Here is a 21,050-nt window from a genome sequence, read left to right on the forward strand (position 1 = left end):
CAAAATGAGCTGCTAGACTGTATGCTGGATGGTTGCATGTTGTCTACTCTCAACTGCCTATTACAGGGTTGCTTTAATAATTCACTAGATTGTAAACTATAGCCTCTCAGCTTTAAATTTATTTGAGGCTATGTCATTATTAATGCTCTCCTGCCCCACCAAAATCTAGTGTCACAGGCTGCTGCTGGTTGCAGGTTGTTAAATGTTGTAAAATGGCTAATATCTAGCAGAAGGTAGGTGGATCTAATAAACTGGTGACTCCAGTGTATGTCTGTTATGTTACACACATTTTATATAATAATATGTTCTCTTTCAATAATTTCATTTCTAAATTCCTTCCTTGTAATATCTGTGTCTCTAGCCATACACCCCTATGCTAATAGAATCATTCCTTCTTTCTAAGGTTTTCTGTTACCTTCTGGTAACATCTGCTTTTCTGTCCCTCTTCTGCTTTCTGCTTTCTCTTTTCTGGCTGTCCAGCCTACGGACTATGGGGGGTTTTTGGGCTCCGGTTCCAGAGCCTCGTCACGGGCCAGTTCAGCTCGCGCCAGCCCAGTGGTGAGCTTCCATCTTCAGTCACTTTCCTTAAAGTTGGCTTCAGTCCCAGTCTATAGACTAACAAAGAATATACTGTATATAGGAAGGAAGCGGAAGCGCGAGAGTGGCAAATAGACATAAGGCTTGGGATAAGTACTAATGCTTAGAAGTGCATTAGGGAATTTGTGCAGGAAAAGTGAAAGAGGGAATTTGGCAGCGCAGGGAGACCTTCCGCAGCTTCAGACGGCATTTTGCTACAGTCCCGCAGGTGTATGTGGAGCTGAAACTGGGTTTCTGTTTTTAATCTTTAAAGCTAATGATCTTCCACTCTGATTTTCCCCTTAGGTGGAGGAGAGGTCAGACTTCCTGGAAAAGGTTAGTTGTCTTTATAAGCTATGTTCAGGCAGTGTAGCAGTAAATGCTGCATGCTATAACGTATTGTTTGTTTTTTATTCCATTTTATTTGATTGATATCTGTTTATATCTTTTGTAGGGATCAAGAACGGCATCTACTCTCTCTGCTGCTACTTTGGCTTCACTAGGTGGGGGCTTTTCTCGGAGAGGCAGCTGTGACACCTCCATATCGGTTGACACGGAGGCCTCCATGCGGGAGATAAAGGTCATCTTTAAGATTATTCTTCAAATAAGCAGCATTATTTGTTGCGTATTTGTGTATATGGGAACATTTTCCCCTGTCTCCCCTGTTTCTCCTGTCCACAGAGATTTGAGGTCATATTCCTGACTGAGGACTTAAATCCCAAAAGTCCCTAGACACTCTTTAGGGACCTTTTTTCCTTTGCACATGGACTACATTTGCATGGCTGATGAATATATTTGTGATAAAATTTCTGAGTGTCCACTGTATGACTGTCTGTTTCTTGTTAATCACACCTTGGGGACATTTCATCCATTGCACACACACTACCTCAAAATAATTTTGAGACGATCCTCGAAAGTGTCTGAATGTGTGTCCAAAATTAAACAAAGCCAACAATCTTTGGATGGTAAACTTACAGGACTCTCTGGTTGAGGCTGAGGAGAAGTATCGGAAGGCTATGGTGTCCAACGCTCAGCTGGATAATGAGAAGTCCAATCTGATGTACCAGGTGGACACACTGCGAGACACACTGATGGAGCTGGAAGAGCTGCTTTATGAGACACGCAGGGAGTGTGAAGAGAAAACAAAGGTACGCTACATCAAGCAGTATTTTTCAAAACAATTTCAGAAATGAGGACTCTTCATGTATTTCTTCATGTAATAGAGAGGCAGAGAAATCACGAAATTCATTAAGTACCCAACCGTGCAAGTAAAAGTGCCAATGTGCTGCCCAGTCCCATGTTTTTGTTGCTCAGAAACTTAATTCACTAGGCCCAAAAATGGCAACTAACATAGCTAGTTAAGAGAGTCGGACTTGTAACCCGAAGGTCGTGGGTTCGAGTCTCAGGTCCGGCAGGGATTGATGGTGGGGGAGTGAATGACCAGCGCCCTCTTCTACCCTCATTACCACGACTGAGGTGAGACCCTTGAGCAACGCGCTGAACCCCCAACTGCTCCCCGGGCGCCGCAGCAAAAAAGGCTGCCCACTGCTCCGGGTGTGTGTTCACTACTCTGTGTGTGCACTTGGATGGGTTAAATGCAGAGCACAAATTCTGAGTATGGGCCACCATACTTGGCCACGCGTCACTTCGCTTTCATTTTCACTTTATAATTTCTAGCATAGGGGCCAATGTTTTGGCTATGAGCTATGAGCTGTGGTGTTCTGTGCTCGCATTGCATGTAAAAGTTATTCTTCATATCATCATTATTTGTGTATTTATATTTATATTGTGTTTACACTTTTATTTTTTACTCGACATAAGTTTAACTGTGAGGTGACTGAGCGTGATGCTAGCAGAAGTGTTATAGGACAGATGTATGCTGCACTTTATTTTACTCAGCTTTGTCAGTGTTTCTATATACCTGCACATTCCTGATTCTGAAAAGATCACCAAGATCTTGAGAAAACATCTTTTGTTATCGTGAGATCACAAGAAAAAAAAAAGGCATGATCTTGAGAAAACAACAATTTATTATCTTGAGATCGCAACAACAAAAAAAAGCTCATGGCCTTTCTGGACTTACAACATCATCTTGTCCCGTGCTGCTGATTTGTCCTTTTCTGAAGTGGCTCCCTCAAACCGAGGTCCACTGCAGATGATAACATTTACCATTCAGATTTAAACTTCTCTTTTCTGTTAGGAGTGTGATCGAGAGCGGCATGCTCACAGTGTCCTGCAGTTCCAGTTCGATGACATGAAGGAGACGTTAAAACAGAACGAGGAATTACTAAAGGTAATCAGCTTACTACTGTTAGACTACTGTTTTGAATTATGTGGGGAAACTTGTGTGGAAAAACTCAAGTTATTGTTTTTCAAATAATTCAAAATGTAGATTGTCTTTTCAAAATTCTCAGAGTTTGAATGGCCCAATATACAGTGCCCTGAAAAAAGTATTTGCCCCCTCCTGATTTCCTCTATTTTTTGCATTTTTGTCACACTAAATTCTCATACAAACTGTAATATAAGACAAGGAGAACATGAGCAAACACAAAACACAGTTTTTAAACTTCATTTATTGAAGGAAAGAGGTTATGCAACACCCTTCATCTTCCATGTTAAAAAGTAATTGCCCCCCTAAACGTAATAACTGGTTGTGCTACCTTTAGCAGCAACAACTGCAACCAAACGCTTCCAATAACTAGAGATCAGCCTTTCACATCACTGTGGAGGAATTTTGGCCCTCTCCTCTTTGTAGAATTGCAAACATTCAGCCACATTGGAGGGCTTTTGAGGATGAACTGCCTGTTTAATGTCCTGCCACAGCATCTCAATGAGGTTCAAGTCAGGACTTTGACTATGTCACTTCAAAACCTTAATTTTGTTTCTTTTGAGCCATTGAGAGTTGGGTTTGCTCTTGTGCATTGGATTGTTGTGTTGCTGCATAACCCAAGTGCACCTGAGCTTCAGATCAAGGACTGATGAATGGACATTCTCCTCAGGATTTTCTATTAAAGAGCAGAATTCATGGTTCCATTAATTTTGGCAAATCGCCCAGACCCTGAAGCAGCAAAGCATCCCCACAGCATCACACTACCACCACCATGTTTGATTGTTGATGTAATGTATTTATTGTGGAATGCTGTGTTAAATTTACACCAGATATAAAGGAGCCCATGTCTTTCAAAAAGTTCCACTTTCAACTCATCGATCCACAGAATATCTTCCAACAGAGTATATCCAAAAAGGCTATGGGGTGTTTTCTGGTAAATGAGAAATGAGCCTTTATGTTCCTCTTGGTTAGCAGTGATTTTCACCTTGCAACTCTCCCATGCATACTATATTTGCCCAGTTTCTTTCTAATGGTGGAATTATGAAAGCTGACTTTATCTGAGGTGAGCAAGGCCTCTGGTTCCTTAGATGTTTGTCTGGGTTCTTTTGTGGCTTCCTGAATGAGTCGTTGATGCACTCTGGAGGGATTTTGGTAGGCCGGACACTTCTGGGAGGATTCACCACTGTTCCAAGTTTTATTCCATTTGGAGATGGTGGTTCTCACTGTGGTCCCATAAATGTGACAAATATGCAAAAATAGAAGAAATCAGGAAGGGGGACAAATACTTTTTCACAGCACTGTAGAGCAACTTTAGATCTCAATTTGAGCCATACCATGCTTAGAGTGTCTCTTCTTTATAACTTAACTGTTCCAACAACCATGTTGTTAGCTCTGGCCTGTATTCATTATTTTCCTATTCTGCACTTGTTTTGCTTTTTCCTCTTTTGTCTCTTTTTCTTCATCTCACTGTTCTCTTTTCACCTCTTTTCCTGGCTGCTGTTCAGGATGCACAACAGTTGAGCTCAAAGCAAGAGAGCTATGTTAGAGAAATCTCTGATCTACAGGAAACTCTGGAATGGAAGGAGAAAAAAATCGGGGTACTCTCAACTTACAGGCATTTCTGACTGTGTACCTTTGACATTAAATCTGCCTGGTAGAAATGTTATTAAGTCATTTGTGAGCACAGACTTGCTGAGACTTATTTTTGTAAGCTGTGCTGAAGAGAACTACTATCTCACCTGAGCGGTTTGAATTGTTTGCTTCAAGGAAATCTTTATTTGCACTATGTGCACTTCTGGAAGCAGTACCCAAGTAGTGTGATGTGGCCTGACATGAAGCAAAGTTACTGTAACCATGCCAGAGTTGATTTTTTTCTTTGATTACATGTGCTGAAGTGTTTTATTCGTCTTATTCCTCTGCAGTTTGTCAACTTTTTTAAAAAAAAAAAATTATTAAAGAAGGACATTTCGTACTTATTAGTCAGTTAATGCTGTGGAACTTATAACAGCTATAAATATTTGTTCCCTCACTAGTCTCTCTTTTTTCTCTTGTTTGTATTTAATAGGATAAAAAAATGAGGCTGGTGCTGAGAAACTGCAAAGCCCTGTGTCTTAACGACTTTCCCGTGATAACCTCATTACCTCTCACTGTTACAAAGTGCTGACATTTGAGACTGCTGTTAAAATGCAGAATGAAAGTCTCCTCAAAGAAAATGTCACCATATCAACAATTTCACATATTTTTAAAATATGTGTCACACACAATGTGCCACACACAGCTGTGTAAGTTGCAGCTGGAACTACTGTCTGAGCCATGCTGTTATAGAAAAATAATCAACGCCTTATGACCAATCGGAATTCTATGTATCTCGTTCTCATTTATAAGCTATAACCTCTGTGTAAATTCTGTGTTCTCGGTATTTCTTCTTCCTGCTTCACCATGCTTTCTTTTCTCCTTCTCTTCCTGCTCACTTCCTGCTGCTGGCTTGGTATAGGCCTTAGAGAGACAGAAGGAATATTCGGACATAATCCGAGATGAACGTGATGCATTGAGGGATGAGGTTTACCGGCTCAGGGATGCTCTAAAGGTAGAGCAATTCAGAATATGGGAACAGCTGTTAGGCCTGTGGCTGTGTAATGAATGGGAAAAATAAACAAATCTTTCCACTTTCACAGAAACATGGCATATCTCTTGGATCTGAGGTGACAGCCAATGGCGAGACAGGAAGCAACATGACTAATGGGCCTGAACGTGTAGAATCAGGTCAGGACACACCAGCTATGAGTGCTGACAGCATTTTAGGTAAGTCCATGTTATTTCAGTTATTGATTTTATGCAATATTAAATAAAATGAAACTAACTGCTTTGCAATAAACCAAATCATTCTGATGGTTAAAATGCTGATTGTAATGTCACTTGCTGAATGTAATGTCTTTTTAGGGTACCGTGTATTGCAAGATTAAATGTGATTTGATGTGTTTTAATCAACTGATTTTTGTCTACAGAGTATGAATCCCGCACTAACAATCAGTTACTTCATGTTTGCTCCGTGGTAATGATTAACCAATTAAATCAGTGTCTCTTTTAGCTTTTCTAACTGTATTTACTCTGAAATGTTGCCTAAATTCTTTCAAACTAATTCATTTATGTGAAGAAAGCTGACATTTTTACTTTTCCTTTTTTTTTTTTTTAAACTGAGCTCATCCTGGTGATTGTAGTCACTCTTTATCTACACCAATGAGTCCTTCCAGTCTAAAAAACTAGTTTTGGTGCATTCCTTCATATTTTGCTAATGATGTTCCAGAGAGATCTCCAGAGGATCAAGTGCCTGAAATGGACAGCACATCGTGCATGGAAGAAAAATCGAGAATGATAACTCATGCAGAAGTAAAAAGAGCTGAAGATATGGATTCTAGTTCAAGAGCATCATGCAGCATTGTACAGATTCAAGAGGACGGCAAAGATCCTGAAACAAATGAATTTAAAAAGAGGCAGTCAGTTTGTGTTGGAAATTTACCAGATGTAACAGTTCAAGAAAGTGTGGTAGCTCAAAATGAAGGCATCTTCAGAGTGGGAAAACATGTGAACAGACAAAACGAGCAGGTGGAAGAACCTTGGATAGAGGAGAACACAAGAGACACTGAAGTCCCAGAAAGACCTTTGACTCGTGATGTAAATGAAGCACGTGCACCATCTCCATTTATTAAAACTAATGATCAACTCACTCCTACAACTAGTCATACAAACCAAGCAGATGAAGAAACATTGGAGAAAATGGAGCTACCTGGAACCACCAAAAGCTATGAAGATCCCAGAAAACCCATTCCCAGCATGGATGTAGAGATGACCAGCACCAGAAGAGGAGATGTTTCTTCAAGCAGTGAGCAGGAGTCTGAAACAGAGCTGGAACTTGAATCAGGGAATGTTCAAAGTTGCTTGTTTACCATCCCTGTGGAGGAGAAAGGCATTGCTTCATTTTTAGACAGTTGCCAAGAAGCTTCGGCACTGGACTTTGAAGTCATAAGGCTAAATGAAACAGATGAGGCCGGAGTTGAGCATCAGGAAGAGACGAGCCCTGCTGGAGATGACACAAAACACAACAGGATGAGGCTTAGGAACAAGAGAGGACAGGATTGTAGTGTGTCCTAATTTACTTTTATATAGCCATGCAAATAAAAGTAGTGTTCAAAATAAAAATAGTACTCCACTAAGGAGTTTGGATGTAATGAATTTTTAACTGTCAGTTTCTCAGATCTAATGTTAATCTAAGTGACTATTAAAGTTAGAAGGTAAACCAGTTTAGTCTGGAGATGCAGACAGTACCAGTATTAACTCGTCTAATCAAAAGTGCCTAATTAGACCTTTCTCAAATATATACAGTCTTCTCCGAAGGTATAGGACAGCATGGCAATTGTGTTGTTTTTTTTTTTTTTTTTTTGCTATACACTGAAGACATTTGGGTTTGAGTTCAAAACATGAATATGAGGCGACAGATCAGAATTTAAGCTTTCATTTCCTGATGTGTACATCTAGATGTGTTAAACATCTTAGAACATGGCATCTTTTGTTTGAACCCACCCATTTGTTCCAGTGATCAAAAATATTGGAACATATGACTGACAGGTGTTTCATGTTGCCCAGGTCTGCCCTGTTAGATTGATTGTTTAAACAATTAATAGCTCTGAATGTCTATTCTTGGTCTGAGCCCTGGGTTTCGCCTGTAGAGACTGCATTTGTTGTTAAAAAGGATAAACCAACATGAAGACCAGAGAGCTGTCTGTGGGAGCAAAGCAAGCTATTTTGAAGCTGAGAAAAAAGGGAAAATCAATCAGAGCCTTTGCACAAGCATTGGGCATAGCCAGTACAACAATTTGGGATGTCCTGAAAAAGAAAGAAACCACTGGTGTACTAAAAACCAGACATCGAACAGGTCAGCCAAGGAAAACAGCAACAGTTGATGACAGAAACATTGTGAGAACTGTGAAGAAAAACCCACAAAAAACAACAAGCACCAGCAACCTCCACAGGGCAGGGGTAAAGGTATCACAATCCACCGTTTGAAGAACTCAGCAAGAGCAGAAATACAGAGGTAATACCACAAGATTCAAACCACTCATCAGCAGTAAGAATCAGAAGGCCAGATTGAATTCACGAAGAAAGTCAGAGATGAGCCACAAAAGTTCTTCAACCAAGATTAACGTCTACCAAAGTGATGGAAAGGCCAAAGTATGGAGAAAGAAAGGATCTGCTCATGGTCCAAAACATAACAAGCTCATTGGTCTAGCACGGTGGAGGTAGTGTCATGGCTTGGGCTTGCATGGCTGCTTCTGGAACAGGCTCTCTAATCTTTATTGATGATGTAACTCATATTGGTACCAGCAGAATGAATTCAGACGTCTACAGGAACATTCTGTCTGCCAATTTACAGAGAAATGAGTCCAATCTAAATGGGAGGAACTACATCATGCAGCAAGACAATGACCCAAATCACACTGCCAACACAACAAAGGACTTCATCAGTAGAAGCAAGTGGAAGCATGCACTGAGCATGCATTTCACTTCCTGAAGAGGAGACTGGAGGGATAAACCCCCCAAAACAAACAACAACTGAAAGAAGCTGTGGTACAAGCCTGGAAAAACATCACAAAAGAAGAATGTTTGGTGATGTCAGTGGGTTGCCGGCTTGATGTTATTACAAGAAAGGCATAGCAACCAAATATTAAGTGTTATTTACTTTAAATTACTTTAAGACTATCTGTTCCTATACTTTTGCTCACCTAAAAATGGGGTAGTTTGCCACCAAAGGTGGCATGTTCTAAGTTGTTTTTTAACCCATCTAGGTGTAAATATCAGGAAATGAAAGCTGAAAAGTCTTCAGTGTATAGCAAAAACAAAAGAATTAGCCTTGCTGCTCCAATACTTTCGGAGGGGACGGTATAAATGGCTTATTCTAAAATAATTTCTCAATTCACTTCTACTGCACCTTTTTCTATCTTTGATTTTCTAATTTTAGAGCATGTAAAATGACCCCATTTATTTCAATAAAAATGTTAAAATATTGTCTCTTTAAAAATTTGACTGGTAGTGTATGCTATTTTTAATATTGTATGTTATATCTTTAGAAGACTTTACTTCATAGTAGGCTGTCTGATATTGAATTAATATTTCAAAACTAATCAGTCTAATGACTTCCTATAATGGTTTGTAAAGTTGAATATCAGTGTCAATATCAGTGTTTTCAAAAACAAAAACACAGCAGTTCTGAAGGATATTGTAAAAAAAAAAAAAAAAAAAAAAAAAAAAAAGAAGTGAATTTGATCTCTTTTATAAAGGTTATAAATACATCCACTGAATCAAATGTGTGATTTTTTTTTTTCATTAAACCCACATTTCCAGGGAAATCACTAGAAATGCACAATGAACATTAAAAATTATTAAATTATTGTCTTTCAGTGCATAATAACAGCATGGCGACAAACATCTTGCTTCTCAACACTGTGATTCTCTATATTGTAGTGAGCCATTTGACATGTGAATTTAAATCAAAACAATTTTATACCAGATTATTTTACAAAAAACAATTAACAGGATCCTGTAACAACACTATGAAGTGGACATCGTGTATAATAGCAGTAACTATAATTAGATCATACTGAACATATCCTGAAAATATTTTATCATCCTGAGAATTTGCATGTACTGGCATGAAACTTGATACTCTTGGTATTTAAAACAGACTTAAGTTGATTTTAGCCTTTTTTGGATTATAAATTCAATGTAAGTATATTGTGTTTCCTGATTTTTTTCTGGGTTATTTCTTTTTGAAAATTTGGCTATGCAATAAAAAAAAAATTCTTGTAGCTTATTCCAAGTGATGTGCCATACCTGCTTGTGTGTGTGTGTGTGTGTGTGTGTGTGTGTGTGTTAAATTGTCTACACTCACCATCCACTTTATTAGAAACATCCTATTAATACTGGGTAGGACCCTTCTTTACCTGAATTCTTCATGGCATGGATTCTGCAAGGTGTTGGAAATATTGCTTTGATTGTGTTGACATGATTGCATCACATAATTGCTACACATTTGTTGAGCTGCACGTTCATGCTGTGAAGCTCTTGTTCTACCCAAGCTCTATTGTATTCAGTTCTGGTGACTGTGAAATTCATACCTGGTGAAACCAGTGTGAGTTGGTTTGTGCTTTGTGACATGGGTCTTTATCATGCTGGAAGTAGCCATTATAAGATTAAATTGTGGCCATAAAGGGATGCACATGCTCACCAGCAACACTCAGATAGGCTGTGGCAGTCATAACATGCACAATTGGTATTAAGAGGCATTACATTACCACCACCAGCCTGACCTGCTGACAGAGCGTAGATTAGGTCCATGGATTCATGCTGTTGACAGTTGTAAGCCTTTCATCTGCATTTTGCAGCAGCAGTCGAGATTTATCTGTCCAGTTTTGGTGAGCCTGTGCCCAGGGTAGCATCAGATTAGCTGACAGTGAGTGGACCCCGATGTGGTCTTCTGCTGTTGTAACCGACATCAATGTACTTTGTGTTCTGAAATGCTTTTTTGTGCACAACGGTTGTAAAGAGTGGTTGAGTTACCGTATCCTTCCTGTCAGCTCAAACCAGTCTGGCCATTCTCCAACAAGTCGTTTCCATCTGCAGAACTGCCACGCAATGGATGTTTTTTTGTTTTTCAGATCATTCTGTCTACATTAGAGAGACTGTTTTGTCTGAAAATCAGCAGTTTCTGAAATACTCAAACAATCATGCCACGGTCAAAGTCACTGAGATCACATTTTTTGACCCATACTGATGTTTGATGTAAACATTAACTGAAGCTCTTGGCCTATATCTGCATGAGTGTATGCATTACATTGCTGCCATATGATTGGCTGATTGGATAACTGCGTGATTGTGCAGGTGTTCTTAATAAAGTAGACAGTGAGTGTATTGTGTTTTTCTGGGTTATTTCTACTTGGAAAAGTTGGCTACACAATTTCATTTTTTTTACTACTACAGTTGATATATTGTATATTCCTCAAGGAGAATATGTAATACATTGATGTATATGAATGCTTTTAATGAAAATACACACAAATTACTAGAATATTGATGTCAAAGAATTAAATGGTATATTTTATGCAGAAATTTTATCCATAGTGTATCATGGTTCAGATTATCATTTGTATGTTTCATTTTTTAGAGATCCGACTGAGGAAGCTGGTTGATGAGAGGGAGACTTTGCTTGAACAGGTAAGTTGCATCTCTACCCACAAATCCAGGGTCATATTGTTGTCATTTAGCTAATCACTAGTGTGTGTGTGTGTGTGTGTGTGTGTGTGTGTAGGTAAGGAAGCTGAAAGCAGTCGTGGAACAAAAGCAGAGGAATGGCACAAATGAAGCAGCAAGTCCACATGAAGATGAGCTCCAGAACAGCCTGGACTCACATATCATCGACTTGCAGAGTAAGACACATGTTTCTCTTCCCTGCTTTCAGTTTTTTCCTCCAGTGAATCAAATCGATGTTTATGCACAGGAGAATGCAACACCAGATTTTGAAATATAAATCACTTCAAATGTATGAACTTCTTTACCTTCAGTGCAGATTAAACAGCATGATATGAACATAACATTCCCTCTGAAGTCGGAGATTCTCTGCATTGGCTGCAGGGCAATAGGGAGATATTTATCATACGTGCATATCAAAATGATCAAATAGTGCACCCTGTAGCCCAAGGGCTTATATTTAGTTTAGTTCAATTAAATCTTTTTTGAGGGCCAGCTGCAAGGATCCAGATAAGCAAATAACATGACTGAATGATGACAGTAGTTACCTATGAATGCTTAACCATTAGTTCATGGCTATAAATAATACACATTAGTTTGGAGTGGTGATGTTTTGTTTGGCTATGGCACTTCACATTACAATGTTCGACTAACACCATGGACTATGAACTGAAGAAACTTCTGTTTTGAAAGTGAATTGGAGAATAAACACCTTTCTCTGTCCGGTCATTGTGTTTTCATCAACAAGTTTTTTTTTTTTTATGAAATTTTCAAAAATATATACTCTGTATGCTGAATATATGAAATTCTGTGAACACTCTTTCCTTTCTCAATACACTTCCTTTATTTGCATTTGTTGATCTTCACACGTTTTACTACAGTATTGTTTGAGTGCTTGGTTTGAGCTGCTGAAATACTTTGCTAATGCTGTGTTAAGACCACAGGCTACCAGTTGATGAACCAGGCTGTAGCCTATAACAAATGTGCTTCAGTCATTCTTTACTCCCTGAACATGACCTCGATACACATGGACCCAGTTTTTGGTCATTCTTAGTATTATTTTTTTTTGTAATAAAGACAATTGACACAAAAAATTAACAAAGGTGTAACTGTAAAGTTGTGTATCCAAAATATACCAAGATGACATCCATGTTCCTTGAAGGACCTTTTCATCCCCAGCTATAATCATTGGAGTCATTTGCACATAAAAAATTAAATCAGTGGACTTTTAGGCCTAAATGATATCAGTGGTTCTCTTAGGGGAGGTGTGGTTCTTTCACATGTAAATCACCCTGAAATGAGCAAACATTGGAGTATAGTTTTGTCACTTGCATATTTTACTGGTGGTTCTAAATGTATGTTTGGAGTCAGACTCATTATAACTCAGTGTGAGCCACTGAACTCTCCATCCCTGGTACTCTGATATATGTTTAGTTCAAATTTCACACTGTTATCCAAAGGGAATTACAAATGAGACATAGAGCCATTAAAGGAGCCAGTAGTGAGAGTGTCTCAGTACCCATTTTCACTAAAAGACCAGAGTCAAGTGCAGAATAACCATAAGGCTAGACCAAGAGATAGTACTTCGCTATACTGAACATTCAGGTGTGCTGTTATGTTGTTTTTGTGTCATGTTAAAGTCAGCGTTCATAAAATATTATTGTCTTGCTTCATCAATGCAGGAGATGCTAACAGGCAAATCAGCGACTTGAAATTTAAGCTGGTGAAGTCCGAGCAGGAGGTCGCAGCTCTTGAACAAAACGTGGGTAGCAGAAATGAGTAGAAGAAAACCTCAACAATTAGTGATTGTTAACTAATTATTCATTGTGGTGGATGCCACAAATAGAATTTTAGAGTCATTTCATGATTTCTTTTTTTTTCTCCTCAGATCATTCGACTGGAGGGGCAGGTGACACGCTACAAAACAGCCTCCGAAGCAGCTGAGAAAGTGGAGGACGAGCTAAAAGTGGAGAAACGTAAATTGCAGAGAGAGGTACTGTGTGAACAGGAGCACACTGATAATCAATAAACCCATTACTAAATTGTCAGCACAGCACTTCAGTCACTTTAGTCATGTATTGACACTTCACATTAATGTGTACAGTTAAGTGGTTCAGTCAATCGTTTGTCAAGGACAGAAGACATGTTTTCCTACTGGGAATTCTGTAAACTCAATATTATGCATCAAAGCGTAACCATATGGCGTAACCATAAAAGCATAAAAGCTAGGACAGATAGCTTATTTGGTATTGTCAGAGATGTGTACACTAAGTTGTTCTACACTTATACGGATCGGCTTAAAAATGCATTCAAAAGCATTCACCTTTCAGCAAGAGATTGCGAGTTCAAACCCAGACCATCCCAATGCCATCTGTGTCCAGGAGTCAAGAGAACAAAAATTGGCAGTGCTGTCTGTCAATAACAGTGACACTAGTCAGTCATGTGCGTCTGAGCTCACATATGTGGAAGAAGGCAGATGGTTCTCTCCTCCAAGTGTGTTATGCTGTCCTGTTACTCATGAGCAGCAGTTCAGAAAAGATGCAGTTGGCTCCTGGGTGGTGCAACAGAAAAGCATTCACCCCATCGTCCAGAGATCACAAGTTCGAATCCCGATGATGCCACAGCCGTCTGTTTGGCCATTCTCACAGGGAGGGAGGGAGGGGTGGCATACTCTCTCTCCCCTATCAATCAGGGCAGTGGTGGCTCAATGGCTAAGGCTCTGGGTTGCTGATCAGAATCCCTAGCACTGCCAAGCTGCCACTACTGGGAGCTCCAGGGGTGCCATGTCTACTTCCTAACAAGCTGGGACATGTGAAGAAAAGACTTTTCACCCTCCCTGGTTGGTAGCTATCACATGATAGGGGAGACCATGACTAAATTAGGGAGAAAATTGGGAAGAAGAAAGTATGGTTGTCTTGAAGGAAGCACAAGTCTTTACCCTCCCCAGTTGGTAGCTGTAACTGTTCATGCAAGCCTCTGTATCACTACGAGACAGAGATTACACCTCATAATTGACTGCTCTTATTGTATGCACTCACTACAGAGCTCTACTTTACTGGGCAAACTGTAGTTTACTAGGATGTTATAAGGTATAAGGATGGTACCAAAACAGTCAAATGTAATTACACTAATGATACTAGGCGCCATATGTACTGATGTCAATTTCCTGTACGTATTTCTCAAACAGTTGCCAATATGGGTAACACTTTACTTAATGTACACATTTCCAGAAACAGTAGTTATTATGCAGAAGCAAGTAACACCTACAGTATAAGGACACTAAATAAATCACTAATACATTGTAAATGTTGCCTAACAACTGTTGTATTCACTACTTATATGCACAATTATTAGCTATGAATTAATGCCTAATATCTGACTCCTGGATTGAAGTGTTTGCAAAAATCTATTAAATTTGATATAAATACACCTGCTGTACACATTAAATTGGTATATTTTCATTAAAGCAGTTAGCAGTTCCTTCTCTTTGAGTAAACACCGCAAAATTATGAAATATGTGCAATTACAGTAATGACATTTGCTAGTGCTGTTATTGAATGTAAATATTCATTCTGAGCCAGATTTTGCACATATGACCAACATATTGTGTTTTCATTTCAAGTTTGTTTGACTTTACAGCAATTTACAGCATTTCAGGTCTAGTAATAAATCAAGGTGACTGGACTTATTATTATTATTATTGTTGTTTTTGAATATGTTTTATTCATCCAGCTGGCAGAGGGAAAATTGGTGAAGCCCATTGGATTAGTGGTCAAATGTCTTAAAGATTAAACTCTAGGTTCCTGACTTACTAATAGTTAGATGTCAAATTTTATTTGATTTTGCATTTTACTTTCTTCCCGTTTCCAGCTGAGAGCTGCTCTGGATCGTATTGACGAATTAGAAGCCAACAATTGCCACCTGTCCAAAAGAGTGGAGAAGATGAAGGCCAACCGGAATGCGATGCTTGCCCAGCAGTGATGTCTGCTCAAGCTTCACTGACACTCTGGAAACCGCTTTCGTTGGCATCAGTAGCATCTGCGCTTGTTATCCTCATTTCAAGTTACAAACCAACCAAAATTTGTCCATACTACATCACACGCGACACTGAATTACCCAGTCTACGAGCCATACAAAATCAAAAGGGAAATGAAAAGGGAAAACGATGTCTTAAGGATCTTCTGACTCCAGTGTATGAATATAAATTCAAGAAGGGAAACAAATAAATACTGACATTCTAATGACCAGAAAAGGAATTTTCAAGCAAAATCATGATGAGCATTGGACATTTTTTTTTATCTTACTGGAGTATGACTTTTGGCTATGTTGTAGTGTCCCCAGTGTTCACCAGAGTGGTTTGATCATAATGCACATTTACAGGAGGTCAGCATATCAGCTATTGGCTCCACCTCGTGGATTATGCACTTTATCACAGATGCTGCCATCTGGTGGTGTCGAGAATCCATTCTGAGGCACGGAGGATTGGAACAGGTCCACAGATATTTGGTTCTCAATTGCAGTTATCGGGATTAACCCTCTGTTCTGTTCACTATACTCTAAGTATGTTATACTCTAAAATATGCTAATAGGATTTTTTGGATGGTTAAGTGTTCTAACTATCAAAAGATACAGTAACTTTTCTGAAAGGGAGCCCACCTGTTGTAGGGTTGTATGTAGAACCTCTAAGAGTTCCCCAGGGAACCAACCAACCCTTACCAACTGATTTTCTATTGACTTTCTTTTGAATTTAGGGAAATATACCTGTAAAATATGATTTACCACACCTGATATACCTTTACTGACCATTTTAATAGGAACACCTATACACCTGCTCATTCACTCAACTGTCCAGTTTCAGTGAGCCTGTGCCCACTGTAGCCTCAGATTCTTGGCTGACAGGAGTGGAATGCTGTGTTTTTCTGCTGTTGTAGCTTATCCACCTCAATGTGTGACATAATGTGTGTTTTGAGATGCTTTTCTGCTCACCATGCTTGTAAAGAGTGGCTATTCGGGTTACTGTAGACTTCCTGTCAGCTCGAATCAGTCTGGACATTCTTCTCTGATCTTTCTCATCAGTAGAGCATTTCCACTCGCAGAACCGCCGCTCGCTGGATGTTTTTTGTTTTTTGCTCCATTCTGGGTGAACTCTAGGGTCTGTTGTGTGTGAAATTCCTAGGAGATCAGCAATTTCTGAAATACTCAAACCAGCCCATTTGGCACCAACAGCCATGCCATGGTCAGAGTCACTGATATCACATCTTTCCTTATTCTGATATTTGATGTGATCATTAACTGAAGCTCTTGACCTGTGCGTGCATGATTTTGCGCTGCTGCCACATGATTGGCCGTTTGGATAAATGCATGAATGTGCAGGTGTATAGGTATCTCTAATAAAGTGGACAGTGAATGTATCTTAGGTTCATTTCAGTTTATAGTTATATTTAAAATATTTGTGGAAATAGACACACCAAAGCACATCACAGGCCTGGAGATCCTCCTGAATAAGAGATGGAAGAATTTAAAAAAGTAATTTTACTCACATCTTACTTACGTTATTGAACATAATCTCTGTATTTAATTTTTTTTTTAAAAATAAGTGTTCAATTATTTTAACATATTTTAATTTCAGCCAAGCACAAAGTTGAAAGTTTTTAGTTAAACAGAACATTAGGGTTAATCACAGGCTGTTCCACAGAACTTGCGGTTGGATTCAGAGACATTGGGCTTCCTCTAATTAAGGAGGAGACACGGAGCACTATACTGAACATCACCAGCATCTCCTCTCAGGAGGTGCAGGAATTTATAGCATATGGCTTTCAATGTGTGGATGAATATTGAAGCCAGATTGAATGGGTGTATGTGTGTGTATTGTGTGTGTGTGTTGGTCAATGTGGCTTTAAGGCCTATGTCTTCATATATAATGCACAATGGGTTATTCTTTTTGAGGGTTTTTTTTTTTTTCAACACAGTACACATTACCTATGATTCACTTACTGATGTGCAAACGATAAACAACAACTGGTTGAAAAAGGCTGAGTCCACTATCAAGAATTTTTTATTTTTTTATTTTAATTTTATCAATTATAATGTAATTCTCAAATATTTTAGGGAAACAGGAATGGACTTGGGTGTGTTCCTTGGATAATGGTGTGGACAAAACTAACATCATATTGCAGTTCATTCATTCATTCCTTTATTCATTCATTCATCTTCTTCAACTAATTTGCTGGTCAGATTTACAGTGGCTCCGGACCACTGGGTGTGAGGCGGGAATACACCCTGCATGGGACTACATTGCAGTTGACTTGCAATATATTAAACCAAACAAGCAAACTGGTGATGTGGCATGATGCATTGAATCATGTCAATACAATGTTTTATCCACACCAACAGAAAACTTAGCTCAAAGCTATTTGTGCTGCTTTACATATAGTAGGCTTCTCCGATATTGATATTTCCCAGTTCAATACTGAAATAATAATGAACAAATTGTATATTGTGCACTTCTATTTAACCGTGTGTGTGTTGTTTAAAATATAATACAAATGGCTCCAAATAGAATATTTAGATATATCACACATTTATACCTAGAGACCTGTTGGTTAGTTTTTAACAAATTATGATAAAATCTGTTCTTCCTAGTGGACTCAGACTTTTGATCCAGCTGCACGCCAGTTACTGCAAGATGCAGATAATAATTCTAGCTATACTGTAACTTACTTCTTTAAAAGTATTTCTGAAATGTCTTTCTGCCTTTGCCTTTGTGTTTCTACATATACTTCATGACATTCCATTATCACAGAAGAGCAGACAGAAAGGACCAGAAAGGCCAATAAGACAGAGAGCCAGACACTAAAGTAAGGTTAGGGCAGAGGTGACTCCATTGAAGTTTCTACAGAAGTAACTAGAAGGTTCAATGCGCTTAACCATCAAGCATCCTGTGTGACTTGTAATTTGCTTTGAATTAAGTAAATCTAATCATAAAAATGAAATCCATTCCAGTAAAGCGGGACAAGATGTACTTGACCAAATTCTGATGCACACTTTTGTAAACATAACATATGTAAAACACATCAATGTTAGGCCACTTAATTGAGGGGGCATATTCTTTTGTTCATATGTTTTCTTTAATATTGCTAAGTGTGTCAAATGACAGAAAAGCAATTAGACCTGTTCAGTAGTAAGAAGGACTGCCTCAACAAGACAGGCACAGAACTTTCACTTGGATATCACCAGCTTATAACATCAGTGGAATTTGGAATGGATGATTTTTTTTTTTTTTTTTGTGATTAAAAATATATTGCAATAATGCTTAGAATTCCTGAATTAAACTTCTTGTTGTATTAAGTAGCATCTTCTCCAAAGCCTGTATTCATAAAGCTTAGTTTATGCCTATAATTCTTTGGAATTTGGTGATAAGAAAGGAATAAAGAAAGACTCAACTACTGTTCAGGTGAAGTGGTGTGGTACATTAGTACTGCAAAGTTGATTATTTTCCAAAAACACCACATCACAAAGTGTTTTATTCCTTTATCCGTTTATGTGGAGCGATCACCATACAAGTCGCTGTGTAAATACTTGTTCCTATAGAAGGGGGTCCAAAAAAGCAGGAACCAGTGAGAGTAAAACTACAAATACTTAATTTTGCATTTATTATTTACAAAATATGCTCTATATGTTCTTACATTCTGCACATTTTCTCAGCTGCTGTATCATGTTTTTGCAAAATTTGCTCAACATATTGCCATTGGCTCCTGACTTTTCGGACACTCAGTAGAAAACATAACGTATTTGAATGGGTGCATTTATATAAACACTGCACCCAGAACTGCTGTCAGAGCTGCTGTTAATCAACACCATATGACCAATCAGTCAATCAATCAAGCAATTAGTAGCACTGTGGTATAATCAGTAGTAATGTGCAGTAACTGGTGAGTTGTAAACATGTTGTAATAAGTGGCACTATTCATCCTAATGCCATATAACATACTACACTACTTTTATGACTGGTGCCTGCTTATGCTTAAGAGCTTTAAATAGTAATTAGGAATTATATCAGTCTATTTTGAAGTAGTAAAATGCACTTGCTTAAAGAAGAAATGAAAATGACAAAGTATTTCAGGAATAGTGACACTTATCTTACATGTTTATCTTGTATGTTATCTTACATAATCAGTGGAAGAACTATGACCCATTATTACTAGATTACAAAGAATTCTAACCCCAGTCATAAAGCTTTATGTATACAGGCTTTGTAGAAAGTGTGTCTGGTTCTTCAGATATGCTGCAACTGTCACTTTATAGACAGACATTTTCTTCATCAGAAAACTGAACATGTGCTTAACTTGCATATCTCTGTACAGTACCTCGGTGCTTTTTACTTGATTTACATAATGGCTGCTCAGAATGATAAAGTGTAATTAAACACATTTAGCCACCAATTTAGTTCTTTAAGTTGTTTGTCTTGTTTCAAGCTACAAACATCCTTCAAGAAAATTTTCATTTTCGATGAAGCCATTTTACCAATCACTTGTCTAATGTACAGACTTGAGTAGTGCGCATACACAGTATACAGGGTTTTATGTTAGTTAATGTGTAAAGACTAGAACATTTTACATGCAGGAAGGTAGAAACATTTACATTAGACAAGTTTACTTCCTTTCTTCCTGTTCTAGGAAAAGATGTTCCATACAGCAATTTATAACTAAAACATCTTAACTAAAACAGAAAGCAGCTGTTTCAACACATCTGCACTGATCAGTGCAGGAGAACAAACAGCATTTCTAATCTCTTTTTAATTATCTTTACCATTATAATTATGTGTAAACTGTTATATTTGTCACTTCATTGTAAGCCTATTTAAACCAAGTCAAACATACATACATTGATAGATTTTTTTTTTTTTACCTTGACAGAAAGCTAGGCTGCATATTTCAAGAAAGAAAATAGGAAAAGTGAGGAGAGATTACAACTGTGAGATGGATGGAAGGAGTTGGGGCTTCCAGGGCTTCAGTTAATATTGGAGACTTCAAAGCACATGGTAATTGGCTCATCTGCCATTTTTATTGTGTTTTTTGAGTATTAACATGTAGCAGTTTAGTTCAATGGTAAAATGCAGAATTCCTATTCCTATATTCCAAAATGTATAAAGCTTGGCAGATCTGCAAACAAAGGGAACAGTAGAACCTCTATGGATCAAGTCAATGCAGCTACATATTAACCACTAAATATTAATTTGCTGCTAAAATAAAAGTGTGTTTGGGAAAAAAATACATTAAATTGTTTTGTTTACTGGGGAGCCACATGTCATTTGAAACGTTGCAACATGTAAAATGCCTCGATGCCCAACAAGGCCTTTAAACTCCAAGTCATAAAGATCTCACTTTTTCCATTAGTTTCTCATTCCCTACTTTATTAAATGCATTACATACCTAGACAATGGCATATATTGATGTAACAGAGACCGTTCCGATCAAAACAAGTCCAAATACACTGTCATGCGATGCTTCTCTTTTGGTATAATGCTCAGGTTTGCAAGGCTATGTCATCTTACCATATTCATTTCCAGCTTACACTGTCAGTGTGTACTCGAGCTGGAATGGACTCCACAAGTTTGTGCAAAAAATCTTGTGATCCATTTCAGATCAAATCCATCAGAGTGTCATCTGAACACATGCTTCAATAGAAGAGATTAGACATGCGGAAAATCTGACCTTTTGTACAAAGCTTTTAACATCATCACATTTCTTACATTTAAATTGGAACCTAGAAATAGTGCAGAACCTTGAATATTAACTAGAAGCATAAACCTTCTGTTTATTTGCAATTTTAAATGAAAAAAAAAAAA

The 21,050-nt window shown here is 38.2% G+C and overlaps 1 protein-coding gene across 28 annotated transcripts in view; it reads left to right on the forward strand.

Moving 5' to 3' along the window:
• lrrfip1b (leucine rich repeat (in FLII) interacting protein 1b) overlaps window positions 1-19,648 on the forward strand; it is a 52,971-nt gene extending 33,323 nt beyond the window's left edge. For 17 of the 28 annotated variants that reach the window (XM_026933355.3, XM_026933356.3, XM_034313937.2 and 14 more), the window contains 9 exons: window positions 481-558; window positions 883-912; window positions 1,031-1,156; window positions 1,554-1,724; window positions 2,777-2,869; window positions 4,411-4,503; window positions 5,400-5,492; window positions 5,581-5,707; window positions 6,210-8,496. In XM_026933355.3, the coding sequence (XP_026789156.3) occupies window positions 481-558; window positions 883-912; window positions 1,031-1,156; window positions 1,554-1,724; window positions 2,777-2,869; window positions 4,411-4,503; window positions 5,400-5,492; window positions 5,581-5,707; window positions 6,210-7,054 (1,656 nt within the window). In that variant the 3' untranslated portion in view covers window positions 7,055-8,496. Of the gene's footprint in view, window positions 1-480; window positions 559-882; window positions 913-1,030; window positions 1,157-1,553; window positions 1,725-2,776; window positions 2,870-4,410; window positions 4,504-5,399; window positions 5,493-5,580; window positions 5,708-6,209; window positions 8,497-11,120; window positions 11,171-11,264; window positions 11,383-12,885; window positions 12,966-13,091; window positions 13,197-15,073 lie in introns of those variants that run through there. The other 11 variants (XM_034313939.2, XM_026933358.3, XM_034313957.2 and 8 more) reach the window with 5 other exon arrangements.
• Window positions 19,649-21,050: the final 1,402 nt, after the last annotated feature.

Source organism: Pangasianodon hypophthalmus, chromosome 2, assembly GCF_027358585.1.
Source record: "Pangasianodon hypophthalmus isolate fPanHyp1 chromosome 2, fPanHyp1.pri, whole genome shotgun sequence".
Classification (NCBI taxonomy): Eukaryota; Metazoa; Chordata; class Actinopteri; order Siluriformes; family Pangasiidae; genus Pangasianodon; species Pangasianodon hypophthalmus.